The sequence below is a fragment of the Hyalella azteca genome, unplaced genomic scaffold (assembly GCF_000764305.2).
Source record: "Hyalella azteca isolate HAZT.00-mixed unplaced genomic scaffold, Hazt_2.0.2 contig3147, whole genome shotgun sequence".
Lineage (NCBI taxonomy): Eukaryota > Metazoa > Arthropoda > Malacostraca > Amphipoda > Hyalellidae > Hyalella > Hyalella azteca.
The window spans coordinates 90,692-113,723 of record NW_025933399.1 but is presented as its reverse complement, the minus strand read 5'-3'; the positions used below and the strand labels follow the sequence as shown (position 1 = coordinate 113,723).

At 42.3% G+C, this 23,032-nt stretch overlaps 1 protein-coding gene across 1 annotated transcript in view; it reads left to right on the top strand.

Annotated features, from left to right (window-relative positions):
• The first annotated feature begins 606 nt into the window (after positions 1-606).
• Positions 607-23,032, top strand: part of LOC108665853 — a 34,630-nt gene continuing 12,204 nt past the window's right edge. The window contains exons 1-24 of the mRNA XM_047879471.1: positions 607-1,342; positions 2,051-2,281; positions 2,677-2,973; positions 3,902-4,084; positions 4,790-5,424; positions 5,969-6,181; positions 6,547-6,641; positions 6,995-7,200; positions 7,683-7,967; positions 8,909-9,011; positions 9,776-9,987; positions 10,515-10,781; positions 11,379-11,486; positions 11,685-11,872; positions 12,401-12,454; positions 12,875-13,003; positions 13,326-13,378; positions 14,595-15,275; positions 16,145-17,761; positions 18,435-18,526; positions 19,335-19,488; positions 19,915-20,044; positions 20,350-20,434; positions 20,914-21,120. Coding sequence (XP_047735427.1) covers positions 908-1,342; positions 2,051-2,281; positions 2,677-2,973; positions 3,902-4,084; positions 4,790-5,424; positions 5,969-6,181; positions 6,547-6,641; positions 6,995-7,200; positions 7,683-7,967; positions 8,909-9,011; positions 9,776-9,987; positions 10,515-10,781; positions 11,379-11,486; positions 11,685-11,872; positions 12,401-12,454; positions 12,875-13,003; positions 13,326-13,378; positions 14,595-15,275; positions 16,145-17,761; positions 18,435-18,526; positions 19,335-19,488; positions 19,915-20,044; positions 20,350-20,434; positions 20,914-21,120 — 6,660 coding nt within the window. The 5' untranslated portion in view covers positions 607-907. The remainder of the gene's footprint in view (positions 1,343-2,050; positions 2,282-2,676; positions 2,974-3,901; positions 4,085-4,789; positions 5,425-5,968; positions 6,182-6,546; positions 6,642-6,994; positions 7,201-7,682; positions 7,968-8,908; positions 9,012-9,775; positions 9,988-10,514; positions 10,782-11,378; positions 11,487-11,684; positions 11,873-12,400; positions 12,455-12,874; positions 13,004-13,325; positions 13,379-14,594; positions 15,276-16,144; positions 17,762-18,434; positions 18,527-19,334; positions 19,489-19,914; positions 20,045-20,349; positions 20,435-20,913; positions 21,121-23,032) is intronic.

Below are 23,032 nucleotides of genomic sequence, written 5' to 3'. Positions count from 1 at the left end.
TTGCAAAACATAACATGGATGCTTAGTATTGTTTTGTTCTGCGTCGTTGGCTCAGCGATGATTGGCTTCCGCTTGCTTCAAGTTTCCTAGCCGCTCGTCTTGAATAGAATTTTTTTATTTGGTGCATTTTAAGTTTATTAATAATTCCATCCAAGAAATATTTTCGATGCTACTACGTTTTAACCGGCCTTCATCTCTTCAGCTAATGTAGGCTGTAGATAATTCAACGTCCCATTTTGTGAGTAATCCTTGAGGTGGTCACTTACTAGCTTGCTCCCTGTACGCGGCCGGTATAAGAAGATACTACACATATTATTTGACCAGGGTGATTACGATGCGCGAGCAAAGCTTCACCATAGCGTCTCATGTGCCACAACTCAAAACTAAATGTGTCGTTACCCTCAACAACAATAACAATAATACGAGCAAAATTAGTGAACAAAATTTCAGGAACAAAGCTTTCAGCAGCAGTGGTCGGCAGAAGTCATGTATAATTTTGAACAAACTTGAGGAGGAGGGAGATGTTACCGATGTGGACGAAGACGTTCTTGATGTCCGAGAAGACGTCGTCAATATTGAGACCAACGCCGAAGACAACATGAACGGCGTTACTGTCAATGGTCGTCCAGTCGTGAAATCCATTGCCAGGAAGTCTGTCTCGTCTCCTGAAGCCGTTGCAGAAAAAGACACAAAGTTTGTGTCAAAGACTTGCATTTCCGATGACGATGGAGTTCCTGTGAGCTGCGATAGTATTTCAAGCTCCAGTCGAGATGATTCAGGAGACAGCGGGTACGAGGCCAAAGACTTCGACGGTGGAACTGGAGCTGTTTTGGTGGTACCTGTTGACGGCAACGAAGGTGTTCCCGGACTTATAAAGGAAAAGAACTCATCGAATGCTCATGTTCAGATGACCATAAATGGGAAGGTCGTACAACCCGAAACCGATGTTGCCAATTCCACACGACGCCAGTCTACCAAAGACAGGCGCGGTTCCCTCTCTTCTCGACTGTCTGCCTCCAAAGAAAAGCTGTTTTTCTCCAAGGAAAGAATCTTTGGGTCAAAGGATAAAATTTTTACTTCTAAAGACAGTATTTTCGGATCAAAAGATAAAATATTCAAGGAAGAAGCAAAACTCGGATCCGAAGACGTCAAATACAAAACGTCGACTCTGAAGAGCAAGAAAGGCAGCTGTGATGGAAGCTGCCAGAGTCTGAAGGTTCAGTATTCGGACGTCGTAGGCGTCGCTAACAAACTTACAAGGATTTTTTGCCGTAGCCGCTCCCAGACTTACAACTTGCAACGTAAAGAAAAAGGCATGTCCCTCCCGGCCAACTTCTCCCAGGTATTATGATCAACGCATCGCAAATGGTGCCAATAATTTTATCTATGTTATCAGTTGAATTTTTAACATTTATTAATTAATATTATCAATTTCAAGATGGATGCAAACTAGACCACCATTCAATTAATATTTGCGATCTAAGGATGGATGTTTTTTGCATCGATGTCTGAGGCTTCCGGAGAAGTTAGCTCTACATTCAGAACTTGACAAAATTAAGCGAAAATAGGCATTCAAATTAGAGTAGTTTGATTAAATGTTTAAATCTTGTTTATTATGTTCAATATTTAAGTCTTTAACAACTATTCTAATACGCATAGCATGAAATTACGTGTGGGCGGAGAACTCTGTGCATGCAGCACTTGACTGCTGCCACTGCTTATTAGCGGCGTTAAAACCGGTAAGAATTTGTGCCGGTTCAGTGCTAGTGTTTCTAGCCCATTGTTCGGAGCCGTATGTTCAGCCGAGAACCCTTGATCGTCTCAACGACGAAACCGGAAGTATTTTGACCCTTCGTGATTATTTTCTTGATATTCTCACTGTTTATTCTATATCTGTGAACGAATCAGTGCAGTTCCTCCATCATATCCGTTTTAAATTTTTAGCAGCGAAAATTTTATCCCGCTGAACGGACATGCACCATTCTTATTTCTTTCCTTTCAATTTCATTTTGTACGCAAAATATTTACAATAAATATCTTGGGTGTGCAGACGACGGGCAACTGGGTGACGATCGCAAACCTTCGTCAGTTGGACGGAGGCATCCTAGACCCCGACGACCGTCTGTGTGACGTGGTCGACGACAGAGACCAGATCATCGCCGTCTACACAGAACATCCCCCACACAAGGGGGCTACCGGCCCCGACTCCCCTGGCGTACCTCCTCGCACTGACGCCCCGACAACCCTGCCTTCCAGGAGCCACACGCCCGATATTTTCCAGGTCAACTTTGCTTCATTCAGCTTCAATACTTCATTTAGGTCCAATACTTCATTCAGCTTCAATACTTCATTTAGGTCCAATACTTCATTCAGCTTCAATACATCATTTAGGTCCAATACTTCATTCAGCTTCAATGCTCCTTTTACTTAATTTAGCTCCAATACTACACTACTTTATTCTTGTCCAATATATAATTCGTTTACGTCAGTCAGCACCGAATCTTGCTTCACTTTATTTAGGTCCGATGATGCTTATTGCTAAATCAGCTGTTGTACTCCAAACCCCTATCCTTTTTTGTGTATCAACTATAGTGTCTTGTAATTACCTACGACCATCAATGGAAGCATCCCAATAATTAACTTTACATAATTTTGTTTATCGACGCACACTAACAGATTGGCAGTGAGTATGGCGGGGGCCTGAACACCACGGACATCGAGGTGACGGGGGATGAGCTGAACAACACACCACCTCCCCTGCACGTGAGGAGAGGCAGCGAACCAACACTCAACAGAATATCCCCAATATCTTTAGACCCTCTGGGGGGCGAGTCCGCCCCCTCCGGCGTGCCACAGTCCGCAGTGGGGGGCGGTGGGCCCAGGACGTTCACCGTTCCCAACAAGCGGTGGTCGGCGGCACCAGTAATTATTGACGACGATGTCGTCACCCCGCCAAGTTCCACACCGCTTAAGGTAATCCTTCAGGACTAAATAACTCGTTCCTTTATTATCTTTATATTAGTTACCTACTTCTTTAGGCTCTATTTGATGTTATTTTTATGGAAACTGTGCTATAGCAAGGAAATTTAGCTGATGCGATAATGAGTATATCGGAGTTTTTGGAAATTTTCTCGAAAACAAAATTGACGCTGCGAGAAGCAGTCCTGGCGCGAGTTTCAATTCCGATCTCAAGAAATTAATTAAAAGAAAGAGTAAAATGAAGATAAAGATTGCCAGACGTTTGTTTTTCATGTCTCGCATTAGCTTTTATTTTAGACACGTTTCCTCGGTATTAATCCATATCCCGTTTGTGCATTAAATATGCACGAAGTTTGCAGAGGAAGCTGATTCTATGTTAACTAGAGGAATTTGAATTGAATTGAATTCATAATGAGGTGTTGAGTTTCATCTGAACTAGCTTCTCGTCGTTCGTGTCGATGTATGTTGAGGAAATGCAAGTACCGGTATTAGTTTCATTTGGCATCGGATTTTAGACCGAGATTAAGAATAAAATGATTGTCAGGTTGAGAAAATAAAAATTATAAGCGAAAGAAAGAGAATAAAATGAAATATTAGAGTGACCTAGAAACGCACACAGCCCGCGTAATATTCTCGATTACTACGCTTGGACTAAATTCCGTATAACACTCGTAGTAAAAGCAGAGACCAGGGCATGCAGAGAAAGCAAGTTTATGCTAGGCAGGTTCACAACAGACCGGCTCGTTGGTGAAGACGAGGCTTAGCTTAATGTACGATAGAACACGTCCTATCTTGTATTTACAGGGCTTACATTAGTGAATGTTTAAGCAATGGACTTCGGTATACAACAGCCCGCATTCAACTGCAATACCCTGCTTATTTATTTGCAATACCCTGCTTATGTATCCCTGACTGTTTGTAGGACCCGGACCCTACGAATCCCCATAGTCGAGAGTTCCTGTTCCCTGGTGAGGAGCGAGGTGAGGGGTCTGGGGAAGAGAAGAAGCCTTCCTCGTCAGCCTCGTCGTCAGCCTCGTCTCATCACTCGGCCACCAACGCCGCCTTCTCCCGCTTCGCCAGGGATGGCAATAGATGTTCTGTGCAGGTGAGGCCAATACTATACCTACGACTTGATCATGACATTTATAGTGCATGATCACTTCACGGCAGAAACAATAAACATGGATAATTGCCCTTCCGATTTGGCTTGCATGTTTTAGGGAGAAGGGAGTTTGAAACAGCTTTTTTCTTGGGATAGCGCGTGGTCTTGGAGCAGAGTCAGGGCTGGCAACACTGTGGGTTCTTGCTAAACGGGGTCTTACTGGAGAACGGGACCTTAGAATAGTGTCTTAGAACAAAGCGGGGCCTTGCAATATAGCAGGATCTTGCAAGATAGCGGGGTCTTGACGGAGGAAGTGGTCTCGGCATAGTGGTTGAGATAGAGCCGAGTCTTGGCATGGAGCTGGGTCTTGCGAAAGATCGAGGTCTCACATCACTGACTAGATCACTACTATGCGCTAAAACCTAAATAAGCGAAGTGTTTGCACGACATCAAGTGTAATTGTGATATCGTTGGTGGTGCCGTAAGAAGACCTGGCCAATGAGACTAAGACGGCCGCCGTTCAAGTTATGCCTATCAATGAGAGCGAAAATATAAGCAAGCTAGAATCGTTCCTACATGTGAGATTTGCATTGCATTTAATTGCGCCTTATTGGTCGTGATGATGCTTTATTTTTGCACTTTGATCTGTAAAGTATGATATTACAAAGGTTAATAATGACTGATATTTCTATCACGATGGGCGTGTAGGTGCTGTCCGACAACCCGACCATGTCCCGCTGGGCGGACGCTGCAGAGCGCGTCGGCGGGTCGGGGATGAGCTACAATGAAATGCGTCGTCGGGATCCCGTCGGGGGAGCGGCCACCAGTCCCCACCACAGCCGGCAAGCCTCCCTAGATACTCGTAATTACCAGGAGACTGCCGACCACAGTGGCTTCTACGAAAGTCCTACATCTTATGATAAGAAAAGCAACGCTACTTCATACGATAGAAACGGCACCGCATTCTCCCCTCATGATTCCATCCCGTCCGCTTATAATAACACATCTCATAATTACGACATATTACCTTCAAATTTCGACCAATCTTCGTCTAATTACCAGAAGAACCATTTGTCTGCAACTTACGACAAGAAGAAAGACGTTAGCAGCAGTCACTCGACGCGGTCACGCAACCAAACAGAACAGGTAGCCGATGTTGGGAGAACACAACCTCACCATGAACGCTCGTCCTCCCTTGACTCTTATTGCCTCGATACTCGCCCCCACATCAACCAAAACCAACGCAGCCAGCGGGAAACGTCGCAAACATTTGCCCGGTCACAAAATTCTGCCTCGTACGCAAGCCACTCCAGCGCCGACGGCAGATCACTCGCGGAAGAAAGGTGAGAGTTCCTGAAGCGTTTTCACTCAAGTGAATTATCTCTGGAATCGTTCATAATGATTCATTCATTGCTGGTTTGCTCTGACATTTTTCATTTTTGTACGAGAAAAATTAAATTCGACTTCATATCTATATTCACAAATTATTTGTGAAATTATGCATTGGCTTGAACGTGTTTCATTGATGCCACGTCTGAAGTATTTCTTATAGTATATCTCTGCTCTAATATTCTACAAAACTAAAATTTCATAGATTATTTCATTTCATAATATTCATCAATGTTAACTAATTTTGTGAAGGAACTTAAATAAATAGAACTTCATTTGCTTTTTATCTGACCTAATCACTGGCATGTATAAATATATCGCTGCTCAAATATTCTACAAAACTAAAATATCATAGATTATTTCATTTCATAATATTCAACAATGTTCACTAACTCAATGAAAAAAACTTAAATAGACCTTCAGTTGCTTTTTTCTGACCAAATCACTGTCGTGTATATAGGTAATTTAGTGTTAACTCTTGTTGCCACGCGCGCGCAGAATCTTGGTGGTGCTGAACAACGGGTGTGGGCCTCTTGGCATCCACGTGATCCCCTCCCCGGCCATGGGGCGTGGTGGGGAGGAGGGCAGCGGGGGGCTGCTGGTGGAGGGGGTTGAGGAGGGAGGGAGGGTTGCTCAGGACGGACGTATTCAAGTCCACGACAGAATTGTTGATATCAACGGACACTCGCTACTCAACACCACATTCCATCAGTGAGTCAACTCGTCCAACAGCTCTGCTGGCCAGGACTATTGTTGCAATTCCTCTCTGAACTATGAATGCCGTCTTTGCTATCAACTTTATGATCCATAATACTGTTGATGCCATGGTTTTTATGCATGTGTTGTAACTCAATATACCGTTGAGGCGATTGTCTCAGCATCGCCATCGCTAAAATCACCTGATGAAGTTTGCACCTATACACCGCCTCGAGTGATTTATTTGAACCATTAATTGTTCCCTGCATGACAGCCATTACCAAAAATGTGCAAGGCAGTCTTGAGTTACTGTATAAAAAAGTGCCTCTACACCGCCTTTAGTGATTTATTTGAACCATTAATTGTTCGGTGCATTTCAGGGCGCAAGAGATCTTCAAAGACGCCATGCAAGCTCCTGCCCTTCGTCTGCTGGTCGCCAAGAACCGCACGAACAGCAGAGCCCCCGCCACACCTGGTACTGTATTATAACATGCCTAAATCTTGCTAATGAGTACATGATTCTCAAAAGTTTTTATCCACCTATTTATTCATATATTCTTATATCCGCGCTAGTGAGGGAAAATACGGGTTACTTTTTGACGATTGAAGCCTGGAAAATGCGTTCACTGTGAGTTGTCTAATATTCGTCGAACAATATTCCTACAATAGGAATATTGTAGGATAATGTAGGAATATTGTAAAACAATGTAGGAATATTGTAGGACAATATTCGTCGAACAATATTCGTCGAACAATATTCGTCGAATCATATTCCTATGTCGGTCACTGCCGTGCGTACCATCTTATGTTGAGCTCCTCCTGTAGCAGGCATGGCCGGCGGTAAGGGCGCTACAGCGCCGTCGCTGTCGGCCCGCACGCAGACGGTGATGCTGGCAAGTGGGTCACGTAGACCCGGCCGCCTCATCTCGCTCTGCCTCACCAAGGGACAACATGGACTCGGCTTCTCCATCACTACACGCGACAACCCCGCTCGCGGACATGCACCTATCTACATCAAGAGCGTCCTGCCTCAGGTGACGTAAACTCCATTTAATTCTACAAACTTTGTGCCTTTATTTGTCTCATTTTTTATAATTGTTATGGTATAAATTGCTGCAAGTCTAATTTTAATTGAATCAGGATGTGTTTTGCGCAAGAGACGCTTAGCTCCTTCGATCATGCGTCTACCTCAGTCCATGGCTAAATGTCGCTGGGATCCTATATTTTGTATTTATTTCTCATGTACAAAAAAATTGTAACTTGTTATTGTTCCATTGATGTAGAATAATTTCTTTTAAGAGATTAAACTAGTGCCTGTTAATCTACCAACTAGGAACCTACCGTTACCCTGGAATGTGCATGGGAATATTCGAACAAGTCAAAGTTTCAACCGCAACAAAACTTAGTGATAGAGTATTGACGGTAGCTAAGTATTGACCGCATTCTATTTAAACATTTCCATCTTACTGCCTTGCCATCATTTGTATTTTCGTACTGAAGTTCATTGTTGTGCCAGGGCGCGGCCATTGAAGAAGGCACTCTGCGTATCGGTGACAAGCTTGTGTCGGTGAACGGTAAGGAGGTGACAGGTCTCAGCCAGACCGAAGTGGCTAACATGCTCAGGAAGATCCCTGTGGGGGGACGCGCTGTGCTGGAAGTGTCCCGTCAGGAACGCGGCGTCGAAACTAACGCTTCTTCCACCGCCCCCGGGGCCGACGTCACTGAGGGACCGAAGGCTGGGGACGTTAAGGATAGACTGAGGGACGATCACCCGCCCAGCCCGCAGCTACCGCGGCCCATCGTGAGTCTGGCCTTCGATGAACTAGAACTTTGGTAGAAACGGGATTAGAACAGAATTTTGGAACAAGAATGGCGTTCTTAGAACAATATCTGGAATGATGTCCTAAAAACTAAAATGAGAAGGGCGTTTTTAGAACTAGAACTTTTGCAGAACTATGAGTAGAATCGCTTTTTAGAACTAGAATGGCGTTCTTAAAGCTAGATCTGGAATGATGTCTTAAAAACTAAAATGAGAAGGGCGTTTTTAGAAATAGAACTTTTGCAGAACTATGATTAGAATAGATTTTTAGAACTAGAATGTCTTAAAACTAGATTTGAAATGATGTCTTAAAAACTAAAACGAGGAAGGCGTTTTTAGAACTAGAATTTTTTTCGAACTTTCGATTGTATTGCCATAATCTTCATCTAGGTTTTGCATGCCGATATAAAAACGTTGAATGTGTTAATTTGCAAAGGTAAAAGATGTTGTGGTAATTGCATATATCTTTATTTATCTCGAAATGTTTAGCATCGATTAAAGCGCGATGCCCAAAATGAGAATTACTCTGTGATAGGTTAAAATTAGAATATGTGAGATGCAAGCAAGCATTTAGCTTGATATCGCTGCGAACGACGAAGATGTGAATCAAATGCCATAGGAGTCTTTAAATTGTGACCAAAATTTATAAATGCATTTTTCAGTTTGATACTTGATAAATCAATCCCCTTTCGGTGAAATGGGTACCTTAGGAGTTTCTTAAACCAGTCGAAATATCGAACGAATTGTGTAAGAATCAAATATATCCCTAAATGAAAACGAATGGAAAATTCTTCATTTTCCAAATGCACAGATGTAAATCCAAGGTCCCATGACGACCTTCACAATATTTGATAAGTCAACGTCCCCCTTCATGCGCTCGCCAACGAAGTTATTTATTGAAGTCTCGCCTGTGCGCTGTGCAGGGCGTTGAGAAGTCCTGGGAGGACAGCCTGATGTTCCCCTGGAAGCAGCGCGAGCTCATCACCTTCCACATCCCCGTGCATGACTCCGAGCGAGCTGGTCTAGGTTAGTACCTTCCCTTGTGGGTCTAAATATGTCCCAAGTCATTGTTGATCTGCCGTAATACCAGACAGCTGGTCTACCTTACTACCAGACAGATGGTTTGCCTTACTGCCAGTCAGATGGTCTGCCTTACTACCAGATGGCTGGTCTGCCTTACTGCAAAATAGCTGGCTACTCTCATTATCATTCAGCTGACTTTTCATAAGGCCACTTAGCGGCCGCACTAATGCATCTATTTCGCTGCTCTGCTCGTGTTATAATTTAATATCACGCTTCTCTTATTAATTTGATTGCCGCACTCTTACTCCACCACACCAATTAAAGCCTCTCCCTGTTTCTAATAACGCGCCGATCTATTGCTTCCCTTCACCTATGTTGTTGAGATGTTGAAGAGTTTATTGTTTTCACTTATTGATCAGAGTTTATTCCGACGTTTCTCATGCCCGACTTGTGTCCGGTCAAACCTCGCACGCATTCGTCCGATTTTGTCGCTTGTTTCTGAGCACTGAGCGACATTTCCATCTCTACAATATATTTTTGGTAACAACTGCAGCGCCACACAACGTTTTTATCTACACAACAGCGTTACGTAGCGTTCCTACCAACACAGCAGCATCACACACTACCAACAAACCAGCATCACACACTACCAACACAGCACCACACACACTACCAACACACCAGCATCACGCACTACCAACACACCAGCATCACGCACTACCAACACACCAGCATCACTCCCCTCATATTTAACACGCCCCTGGCAGGAGTAAGCGTGAAGGGCAAGACGAGCAGCCAGGGCAGCAACGGTCCCGTAGACCTCGGCATCTTCGTGAAGAACGTCATCTGCGGCGGCGCTGCGTCCCGCGACGGCAGGCTCATGGAGAACGATCAGCTCATCAACATCAACGGACTCTCGCTCCTCGGCAAGCCTAACTCTGAGGCTATGACCACGCTTAGGATCGCCATGCATCAGGAGGTTAGTTGTTATATCGCTTATTATTGTTTGTATTTTAGCTTAAGGGATCGCTGTGCTTAGAAGACAGTAACAGGCGATCGTTTCTCGTCCTCGCTATGCACCCTGCAACTTCGTCTTCAACCATTTGTCTGTTCGTTGACTATTCTTCAACTATGTATATCGTCTTTTTATTTTATTTTCTTTAAGAAAGCTCTAGTCATTTTATTCTCCTTTTCTCAATGGTCAGACGTTATTGAAATGCTTTGTAAAACTTCGAATAGTCAAGAGATTTTAAATCTGCTATTATACCCCTCCTAGATTCTACTTATCTGAACTTCCATGCTCAACGCGCTCAAAGCCTCACTTGAGCGTATCTGATTATACCGCTTGTTCTTGGTGTTGGACGCGTATGAATGTTTACTTCGCTGTACGTTTCCTGTCGCCTCTGGTTTAACTTATTCTTCCCCCCAAATAGAACAAAAACATGCAATTTATTAGAACCGAAACAACTGCGACCTCATGCATCTGACTCCGTTCATTGCGTACAGGGCCCCATACCAGGCATCATCACCCTGATGATCGCTCGCCGCATCCCCGGCAGTCAGGCCGGCAACCCCAGCGACCAAGCTACCCTCAACAACAGCATCTACAACAACAATAATAACAGCAACAGCCTGCCGCGATCAGGCCGAGACTCTGCCAACAGCAACGACACCCTCGGGTATCTCTGTGGGGGAGCGCGTACGGCGCCCACCACACCCACGCCCTACGAGGGATACTCTACTGACTACACCGCCCCCCGCCTCGCTGCCGCCGTCAGTGTCTTTAGTAGCGTGTTGGTCATGCTGCAGCGTGTTGGTCATGCTGCAGCGTGTTGGTCATGTTGCAGCGTGTTGGTCATGTTGCAGCGTGTTGGTCATGTTGCAGCGTGTTGGTCATGTTGCAGCGTGTTGGTCATGTTGCAGCGTGTTGGTCATGTTGCAGCGTGTTGGTCATGTTGTTGTAGCGTGTTGGTCATGTTGCAGCGTGTGTTTGTTGGTCATGTTGCAGCGTGTTCATGTTGCTGCTTCATGTTGCGCTATTGAAATAATAACTATACCTACCTTACCATGCGTCTCATATGCAACGAGAATGGAACTATCTACATCATGTTTGCTCTATTTATCTATCTGAGAATTATTAATATATATCATGGCTGAGGTGGGAAGTTTGTATTGATAGAATTATTTCAGTGACAACCTTATCAGCGCTCCATGTAAGCTTTAATAACTTCGTGATAATTTCGCTTTGACTGCCCTAATATGATATACTGTTGATATTTATGTTGTTCTTAATAACTATTTCCTTATATATTTTTATAATTAGTATAGAATCGTTATCGAGAATTGCTTGTAATTGTGTTATTGTTGCAGAGCTCGACGCCTGTAGGCGGTGACCCGCTGAGCTCTGTACTGCACAACCCTGTGTTGCACCGCATCACTGGCAACACCGCAGCACTGCGCAACGACAGTTACTACCAGGTAATGCTGTGCTAGGTGCTGTGGTGCACGGTGCTGTGGTGTAGCCTCGTATATGTTACTAGTGAACTAGTCACTTACTGGCTTTATGTTGTCACTTGAGTCGGTGATATGTATTGTGTAGGGTATTTCATGCTCATTATCAATCCGACATAATCAACCACCCTCCCCTCACCACCACCCCCCTCCCCCCTCCCCCAGGCCACCCACGACACATGGAACAACAGCGAGCTGGGGGCCGCGATGCCCTCCCCCGCTGCTGGGGAAGGACGGGAGGCGTGTGTGGAGGGCGGGGCGGCCCCAGCGTCCTCCTCTCTAGGCTCCCCCACCATCAACCTCCCCCAGCGGGACACGCTCCTCATCCAGGATGAGTATCACCCGTCCCTTGGGTGAGTAACTCCATGTCGCCACGCTCACCTTGAGACGCTGCGCTGAAATATTCCAATTTTCGGTGTACTCATCTTTTTTATTTACATAAAAAAGTTTACTCTTTGCTTTTTAATCTAAAATTTGATTTATTTTACGTCATCGGCCATCATTTGTTGTGGCATCTACAAATATTATTGAGTTGCTGTGTTCTTCCGTAGTTAATGCGGGAAGTTTCTCAAAAAGTTCAGCAGGAAAAACAGCTGTAGTGACCCACTACAGCTGTAGTGGGTGTCAATTGCTCTACTCCACAATCTAAGAATATTACTCGCGCATTCTTTCAACGTTACGTAACTAACCTCTCTGTAGGATCTACCGCAGTACTTGAGTTGGCATAATCAATACATTTTGTACATTTCCATCGATATTTCTTGGCTAGTTAATTAATTTGATTTGATGCTTACTCTTGTTAATATTTTTTATATTTATTTTATTATTACATTCTCTAGTATTACACGGCTTGCCTAAACATCGTAATTGTGTCCCTGCAGGAGCACAGCGCTGGACGGTCGCGGGGCGTGTCTGGATGACACATATAATAGCCAGTGAGTGCTGTAGATCTAGTGAAATATCTTTGCTGGTACTTTGAAACATCCTTTCGTTTTTTAAAATATCTTTGCTGGAGTTCTGCGAATTCTTTACTGAACTTATAAATACACCTGCTGGATATTCGTCTTGATTTCTAAAACCTGAGCTTCTATCCCTATTTAAACCTAGCATTAGCCATGCTAATACTGCTTATTCGACCAAGTCGCCTGTGATGTCTTCAATAATGTGATAAAATCGTCCCTTCTGAGTCATTTACGAGGTTTGCGGTATCGATTTGAAATGAAATGAAAATTTTAGTTGTGTTGCGAAGCAATATTCGCAGTGTTGCACTTCAACGAGTACAGTGTTGTTGCCAAGACATCAATGCAGTGTCACCATAATGACGGCAGTGTCACTATTAATCCTCGCCACCACAGGACGTCACTGGAGGGTGCGGGCGGAGGGTTCTCCCGCGATCAGTTCGGGCGACAAAGCATGTCAGAGAAACGACACGCCTCCCTCGACGCTAAGAACACCGACACTTACCAGAGGAACAAGAAACTCAGGTACGCTTAACTTCTTCTTCTTGTCCACGTAACTTCGTACACGTAACTTCTTCTACACGTAACTTCATTGTAAAGCGTAACCTTAGCCTGTTACATCAAAGCATTAAGTTAACATTAAAAAAAAGTGCAGACATTAGCCTTAATTTTTCTGTCGTATTCCGTTACTACTGCGGTATGCTGTTTTTTCTCACGTCGTTAAATTTTTTGTGCACTCCAGTGGATATTAATCTCAAGAGTTTAGATATATTGGCAGCCAAGTCAAAAGTAGATCGATATTATTAGTTTTCAAAAGCTTATACAAATTTTGTTTATACGTTTTCAGGGAGGAGCGAGAGAAGCAAAAGCAATCTACGGAACAGGCACATAATCCAGCCGGTGAGACTTCCCTAGCATTTCTCATTAAAATCACTGCCCAATGTTTTTTAAGATTTATATTAAAGTATTTCTGAACGGTAAAGGCACAGTATTTATTATTATGTGCGGTTTTTTATTAATGAATTATTTATCCATTAAGAATGCATACAAGCAGTTAAGGTCTTGGCTTCATTATTTAAGAATGCTCATGATATTAGATTACTTTTAATGAGAGATAACTCCATATTCAACAAGATTTGCTAAGAAATTGCAGCCATATATCAATTGCTGTTACTATTCAAACTTTGTAGTATTGGTAAAAATCTTACCTGAATGTATTATCCGCTTTTTGAACTACTTTTTATTATGGTATTATTAACCATTGCAAACATGCCGTCTTCATTCTTTATTGCTTTATTTATAATACGCGTAGACATTTGACGTATACTGTATTTGTGTTGGTGTCATGTGCGTGTAGCTCATGACACCGACCGCTTTGAAGTTGACATTACGGGATCTAACTTTAGCTCAGTCTTTGGCACTATTGTGCGCTAATCCAACACTATAGCTAAACTTTAGTGCTAACGTTTAAAATTAATCAGTCACATGTCGCGATGTGACTGACGACGTTTAACTAATTCCTAATTACAATCTACTATTGAATAGATTGCAACATAAAATCCTGAAGATTACAGTGAAGTGAACCGAAGTAATATCATCCCGAACACATGCACAACAATTTTTTATTATGCCTACACATAGTCGGGAGAACGGCTGCTCTCACCATTTTATAGATCAAACCTAACCTGAACAACCCTAAGCCGGCTACATTCCTTATGGAAATATGTGCCTTAATTGAACCCATTGCAAAGTTAGGCATAACTTAATGTATATCTGTATTCTCTTACCTTCTGGGTATTTTTCATAGTTAGCGCGATTACCATAACAGCTTTGGTTGTAGCCACTGATTTAGTTGTAGAAATCTTAACCTGTTACTAACACTTGTTCATATTGGCGCCGAAATATTACAGGCTGGTGTCCCGGCTTATTTTGATAAAAATGCAGTTCTTGCTAGAAGTCTCAGCTTAACCCTTTTTAATTTAGTTGCCAGTTGTACGTAAATGTGCGCATTAAATTGCTGATACGAACTAAGCATCCTTAGTCCTTAGTAACTCTTCACAATTGGGCTAAATTTGTCTTCAAGATATGGTGGATTGTAATTGGTGGGCTGTCACAGGTGTGGCAGACCTCCCTCCTCGGCCAGAAAGCTCAGTATTGCCCCGTTCCCCATCCTCCCCACCTCCTCCCCCACGTCGTTTCTCCCCGCACCATTCTCTCCCTGGGTACGTCAGAAGGATCGGAGTGAGTCCCCTTGTCTCCTCTTCATCCCCGAGCAAGACAACCCTTACTCTCCCTCGGTCCCCTCGCAAGCAAGGTGGCACTCGACCTGCAACGGCTACCGCACCCGGCGGTAAAAATTCTGAAACCCAAACCGCTTTGACAAAAATTCCGGTTACCATCCCAAAAATGGCTTCAAACGGAACTAAAATGGGGGTTTCAACGAAAAATGACACCCCCACTTGTTTTGAATCAACAACCATGAGGACGGTCATCGACAGTTGCGAGCCGAATGCATCTTCGGTGAAGATAAATCCGGTGAATAATTCAGAAGCTGCGGTCCCGGACGCTCGGACGCTCCGTGGTAGCGCCAAGAGCTACGTTCGGCCGACGCCTGCACCCTCCGAGAAAGTCGAGAAAATTGCCCCTAAGTCATCCGATCCGGGGATCAGCTTCTACAAACGGGGTTCCAGCTGCAAGGGGGAGAAACTGGGTGGGGAGGGTGGGATTTTGGGGCTGTTAAGGGGAGTTTCCCGGAGCCTCGAACGTCCCCACCACCACACCAACAACAATACTCGCGGTAACTCGAGTACTGTATGCACTATGCACAGTCTTACGGTCGCTTCACATTGTGCATCAATGCAGCGGACTCGCACGATAAATGGCTGATGTCTCGTGATGCTTAGCCGCATGTGTAGCAAATATCCGCGACAGATTAGCCAAGGGTCTGATGTTGATGTTCAGTGTGAATCAGACAGTCACACCACTTAATTGATGCCTGCACCGTCCTACACCTGCCTTACCAACGCTTATGTCTCTTACGCTATTTTAGATTTTTTTACGCACGGATTCACTTGCAATTATCGGACGCATTTAGTATTTTGCGCTTTATTGGGGACGTTCTATTCTTGTCAGCAAGAGCGATTTCCCTGCATGTTACCACTGATGCATTCGTATACACGGTTACGAGATGATGCAATCTCATCACCCAGTTTCCTGCTGTAATGTGCTGGCCTTGGGATAGGCTGGTGAGCACAGTTCCGCCTCCCTATACGCATCTCTTTGTATAATTTTTCAGTGGATTAGAGTGCTTTCATATTGGTCTTGCTCTCTTATATTTTCTCATGCTGTCACTTGGTCTACTGGAACTTTTGTCTTAAATTTACTTGTTTTTATCTTTGCATGAAAATTAGCTTGCATCTGCTTCATTCTCAAGTTCCTATCCTATGAGCGTGTTGCATTTGACGCTAATTTTTGCTTGTCTCCATCTGCTTCGTATCATGCTTAACGGTTTGCATTTTTTGGAATTTTCTTTTTTACACTCAAATAACTAACTTTTACCATGAGAATTTTTCAATATTAAATGCATTTAATCTATTTCTTTTTGGTGTCGGTGTTCTGCTTTGTCTGTGAATAATGAATGGTTCTTGTTTCTCACTCCCTTCATAGCTCTAACGGAAACGCAAGATGACTGCCTCGCAGCCCCAGAAAGTAAAACTTCCGAAGCTTTTATCAGGAGCCTAAGTTGCGAAGCTATCTCAGCCTTGCGTTTCAATGTATTTGACGAATCCAGTCATCAAAATATGAGAAGTCTTCCTCGAAGGCAGAGACTTTCCAGCATTTTGGAGCACGAAAACACTTCCCCTCAGTTTGTACACAATGTACACTCAGAAAAGCAACCGAGTCTTTCTGTGACGAATAACTTGAAGTTGACTTCAACTCCGTTAAGTAACGCGAGAATTGGTCGCGCCGAATCTTTAGAGAAAAACAGCGAGCGTCGAGTAAGCTTCAATCCACTCTTGGAATTCGGAGAAGATATCAATGGTTACTCTCAAAACTATGTTCGTAATGGTCACTCTTATACCGATGTCCGCAATGTTACGGCAAAGTTTCTATCGCTGCCTCGAAATAAGGTGAAGTGCAATGATATCCAGGAAAAACCGATCAGCTTAACACGTAGAAAAGCTTTTGCTATGCGGGGATTACCTGGATCTCCTGGACTTGTCAATTCACAGAAAAATATTATGCCTTCGTCATTGATGATATTGGAGTCAAAGGTCAACTCAATATTGAAAGAAACCCCACGGTCATGTGTCGAAAATTTCACTGACGAGGAATTTTGCGAATTTCATCCGGACGCTAGCGATCAATGCTATGATTTTTATCGTCCTATCACTCCGCCTTTTGAATTCGATGATGCACAGATTGAGAATTACTGTGTTGATGGTTATAATAATAATAATAATCATATAACTGACGTTAATTACAACTCCGTTTATGCTGAAGATCCATCATTTGATGAGAAAAAAATTTTAATGTTGAGAAATAAACATCGAAGCAAATTTTCATCCGCAATCCGCCCTAAAATTTCGCCGAAAAAGGGGACAGGGAAGACATCTCAATGGACTTCTCCGAAACAAGCCGAGGAAAATGAAAGTTTGCGAAAAAATTCTCAGTCTGGCTTAGAAAAAAGAAGGCGATCATTAGACACCTCACTGATGCTTCCGCGAGCAAAGTTATCAAGTCTTAGTTTAGCTAGACGTTCACTTGACTCGAACTTGGATGACGTTCGTTTGAGCTACAACGACCAATTTGTTCATGATCTGGACAATGCGCAGAAAAAGCCCGTTGGACAAATGAATTACAAAACGCTTCCTTGCAAACTCAAGTGGGCTGATGAAATGGATTACGATGAATGCTTTTCTGACGAGCCAACACATGAGATTAGTTCGCGGTATGGCCAAATAAATTGTCAAAATAATGTAAAAAATTTTAATTACCGACTAACGAGTGACTCTAACATACGAGAGAAAAGGAATAGCGTAGCCTCAGCCATTGTTGATCACTGGCGACTATTCAACAATCGAATGAAAACGATGAATAAAATTCATCGCCATTCAACTTCAGATCTTACAATGAAACCTACTCGTCGAAGAGCGTCCGTTCCTCACGAAATGCCGACAGAGGCAGCGCGACACAAAATAACTTACAAGTACTCCCGCCATGCACGTAATTCACGAGGTTCTGGTGACGTCTTTCTGGCCGAGTCTTGTACTTCTTACACGGGTAAATAACTCGTGCTCGGCCCACGTTTTTAGCTGCCCTGGTAATATGACCAGATTCACATTTTTATCGTAGGACCCAAGTTTGTTGATGAATTTAATGTTCGCCCGTTTCCTTCATTGAAAAATTTTGGCGTAGCATGCGACTTTGTCTCATAGCCACGGTTTTTTTTTTTTTTTGCTTGGCTATTTGATTGAAGTTTAATCCCTCTTTTCTATTTTTGATAGCTTCCATCTGTTTTAATTTCATACAACAAGCACGTATGAGCAATGATCATACCAACCTATCGTCCTGTTATTCACTCACTGCACGCACCTATCGTTCACTGCTCGAGTACACTATAAACTTGATTGGTTTACCGTCGTACCGTGAACCCTGCAACCATTTTTCATCCCATCTCCTAGCATAAAAAATTCGTGCGAAATATACGCTCTAAGTCTCCCAAGTTGAAGACTCCTTCCCCTGTTTTTTTTTTTTTGGTCATCATGTCAAACTTGATTTATTTTGCAATACTCTACGTCGTAATGTTCAATAAGTGACTTCATCCGCTAATGAGGGTGTTTTGCTTCATACTTGCTCGTTTTCCTGACCCAAAAGTAAGTATTGTAAAATATAGCCGTATTGCAGATTTTTGACCAGAGTTTTTCGTATAGAGTAATGTAATTCTCCTCTGTAGGGAAAGACCACCACACTGCCCCCGACATCGGACCTGGTCTTGGAATGAAAAAATCCTCGAGTTTGGAGTCTTTGCAGACGATGGTACAAGAGGTGGGTTTTGGACTTGTCTTATGTGTTATAATTAACATCTGTAAATTTCTGTTGATGATGTGCTCATCGTGGAATTAGCGAGGTGCATTCCAAACCTATCCATGGACGTATTATGAAATTAGGAATGTATTCAATTCTCGATTATAAAATAGTTTTTATTAGTGCTTAACACTCATGAGAATGAAGTGATGACTTGTCATGCTTTGAACAGGAAATTAACTTTGATCCACTACTAAAATTACATGAACATCAGGTTTTTGCTAAGTTGTACGTAACATTTTCATGTTGAGTGACGCCAAGTTATGTGTTTAGGAAACTCTAACTCATCCATCCGTTTGGGGGCGATGTCATCTCTCATTTGCGGCATACTGGGCCTACTGAAGCATGGCACTTCTAGTGCTCCATATTCTCTGTTTCAGCTTTACTTTTTATTTACAATTTTGTTGCCGCTCTTACGAGTATTCGGCAGAAAAACAGACTGCATAGATAGTGACGTTGCCATCTGGTGACGTCAATAATTACTGTTACAATGAGGATAATATTAACGGAGTTCATGATATGTTCAACTGTAATATAATAACGCCGATAATTACTCTTACAATCATGATAATATTGAGGGAATTCGTGGTATGTTCAACTGTAATATAATAACGCCGATAATTACTCTTACAATCATAATAATATTGAGGGAATTCGTGGTATGTTCAACTGTAATATAATAACGCCGATAATTACTCTTACAATCATAATAATATTGAGGGAATTCGTGGTATGTTCAATTGTAATATAATTGTTTGACTCGTGGCAGGTAACGCTGGCAGAGTGTGGGGGCCCAAGTGATGGAGGTCGCGCGTCGGGTCGCGTACCCCGGGGCCGCGGCTGCAACGAGAGCTTCAGGGCAGCCGTTGACCGCAGCTATGACGCCCCCCTAGCGCCCCCAGACGCCGCCCCCATGGACACCCGTGAGTCCTATCATCCATAACTATTTATTTATATCTATTTTCACCGGGATTGTAGCTCACACGCTCATTTATCTGGGTTTGTTTTCATTGAAATAGAAGTAAGCTCGTGCCATTCAGTTATCCATGTTTTTAATCATTCGTTGCGTTATTGACATTATATGCAAAGTTCTTAGTGGAACTTCAATTAATTTGCTATTATTCTAAAGTACTCAGTGTTGAACTTGTTCTCTCAGAATTGAAATTTGTTTTATAGGTGGATATGAAAAAATGCGAAAACTGCGGTGATAGTTTATTGTAATGATAATGTTATTTTATATCGCCCTTCGTATCGCATGGAAATTGTGCAATTCTAATTTACCGCCGTGAAAAATCTCCATGCTAATAATATTGATGAGAAGAAATGTTCTAATACATTGTTATTTGCAGTTGCCGAGGAAGACATAGAAGGTCATCCTCGCTCGGGCCATCACATTTCAGATGCCATCAAGTCACAAAAAATTCCTCCCCACGCCAAGAAGAACAAAGGCCTCCTCAAAGGCCTGGGCTCAATGTTTAGGTTCGTAATAAAATATGCGGCTTCAGCTTCTGGTTTCGTATTAGCTAATTCGAGCCAAAGGATACATTTGAATTAATTTTCGTCTTCATAATTCATGTTGTTGTTGCTAAAATTTAAGGTGAAATCCATTCAATCATATGCAACCAAACGATTCTAAACTAAGTTTCTGCATTTCTGAAAGTTATTGGATAGGTCGATAGGTCATCTCTGAAAGTTATATAATATGAACAGACTTATTCGTGTCTGTTTTTTTTCTGTAAGTCATGATACAGCAATCACCATTAACCTTATCTTCTCGTGAACAGGTTCGGCAAACACCGCAAGACTCTCGACTCCAACACAATGGCTGAGCCCTGCGGTGCTGACCTGGATACAAACCTCCCTCCATCCGTAAGTCTTTACGACCATTACCTCGCTAACATATCGCCGCAGTCACTAAAAACCAACAATATAACGACACCAAACCATTTTGTGATCTCTAAATCTCTTGTAGGAGTGACAGTCTATTTTCTGGTCCACACAATCGGCAATACTAATATGTTGTAGTGGCAACTGGCAATACTGATATGTGGCGTTATTCGTGTTATTGCCACAATAAATGTTATTGTGGCAATACCACGATTTCGTAAAGTTATATACCCCTCATTGAGAGTTGTCTTTTGTTTTCCTGACAAATTTTTTATGTGTTCCTACATTTTCTCTCAAATTTACGATTTTTTACATTTCTGTATGTTACTCAAGATGTTATTCATGTTATTTAGATTTCTGTATATGTTATTTAAGATGTTATTAATGTTATTTAGATTTCTGTATTTATGTTATTTAAGATTGAGTGTTCCTCGTTTGTTTATGTGTTTGTTCCTCATCAGTGGAGTGAAGGTGACGCCACCCCTGACGACGATGACGCTGGTGACGCTGAGGCTCCTGGCAGAGGTGTTGCTGATGACACCAACAACTGCAGCAGAGCTGAGCGCATGCACCAACTGCGCGCTGAGCACCAACTGCGCCACATACAGCGCAACGGCACATACCCCACCGACCTCACTGAAGAACTTGACCACACACGCGCTAATAAGGTATGTCATGACATCTGTAATTCATCTCAAACCATTTATCTTGTCTATCATTGTCTATTATCAAACCATTTCGGTTGTCGAACCATCCCTATTGTCGACCGCTTTCTATTACCAAATAATTTCCCTTGTAAACACTTTTCTAGTGTCAAACCATTTCTATTGTCATACCCTTTCTAAGATCATAAAAATTTCTATCATCAAACTCTGTCAATTGCCAAACGGTTTATTATCACTGTCCTGATTTCTTCTGTGGTGTCATTTAATTAACATTTGAAAATTTTTCCACGTATCTGAAATTTTAAAATTTACTCGGCCTGATCCATGGAAGGTTCTGGGACTAATAAAATATAGATGTAGGCTCTCAACCAAAGATTTGAGTTGTTGAAGAATATTTGTGTCTCTGAAACTTTCAGGTTAGCGCGAGTCGCGCTGTAAAAGTGTAAAGATTTATGTCGAAATTTGCTTCCTTTCGGTCGTTCAACTGATTAAAACGTTGTGATGTATGCGTAGTTGCTGCGAAATAGTGAATTCTTTCGATTTCGAACATATGTCGCTATTTTCGCTGTTCAATTTTTCAGTTTTTAGGACTCGTTCGTTGAATTTGTTTGCTAACTGTAAAGTCTGAACCTTTAAACGTATCGACTTGCCTACGTTTAGACGCTAGCAGCTTTATTGCTTCAGGTTTAGAATCCCTGACGCTTTTTGGTCTTGCTTATTCTTTGAGTTTCCAGCACCGCGAAGAAACTTAGTTCAGAACATTATTTAACTTTGCTTCCATTCATGCCCAATTTGGTCGAAATAATAAGCAAAAACGCAGTTCATTGCAAAATCTAAAGAGGTTAAACGTCCTGAAAGTTTATTATGTTCCAATTTCCCTCAACGAACGATTTATTGTGCGACCAAATATTCCAGCTTTATTTAACCATAGTTCATAAAACTGTTTATTAATTAGCGCGATATCACATCTTGCAAAAATTGTTCAAGTGCAAGGATTTCAAGATTTGTGATGTCAATTTGGCTCTCACATAAAAGTAACTTCTTTTTGACCTGGCTATATTTCATGGCGAAATTTCATAAAGACGCCATAAACTGGCACACGTTGCTTGCTTTTGTGATAATTTGCTGCCAAGTATCGAGTATGACTCACGTAGAGATAACCGAGAATTTCTTGGCTCGCTATCAAAACGGGGCACATATAAATAATTAATGCCGCTATTTAATTGTGAGAAAAGTTGGCGTTTTCAATTTCTTGCCTCGGGCATCAAATTTTAGCGGTAAAATTATTTTATTTCTTTTAAAGATATTAGGATTTTTTCCTGCTTGATTTGTACATAATTTGTCTTCATAATAAATTTTAAAGGATATAAATGTTTGCCTGTAAATAATTTAAAATGACTTTGATTTTTCGTCATTAAAGTTTAACGGGATGTAAATAATTGTAACCGATAAAATTTTACCGATTTGAATCTATTTAAATATTAAATTCAGACAAAATTTGTATATTTACATCACCGAATGTAGCGATCAAATTGATGGCGACATGAGAGATTTGATATTATACATCTACGCGATATTTCTGAGCCTGCATTGCACCTTCAGGCTAGTCAGAGCGCTGCTCAATTCAGCCTCTTGAGCCTCACGAGGCTTAACAGCACACGTCGCTCTTGAGCCTCACGAGACACAAGAGTCAATATAAGAGCTGTACTTGTTAAAACGAACACCCGCTGTCACGCATCTCATTTTGTCACTTAGTCACTTCTTGCATGAAAAAGGCATTCTGATATTATTGGGAGCGTTGTGGGATGATCTTTCTTTTCTATAATTAACCAAGTTCATATTTCATCAACGCAAATTAATGAGTTTCGTAGGTTTTAGACCTACAAAAGTCTATCAAACACAAACTAGATGTGGA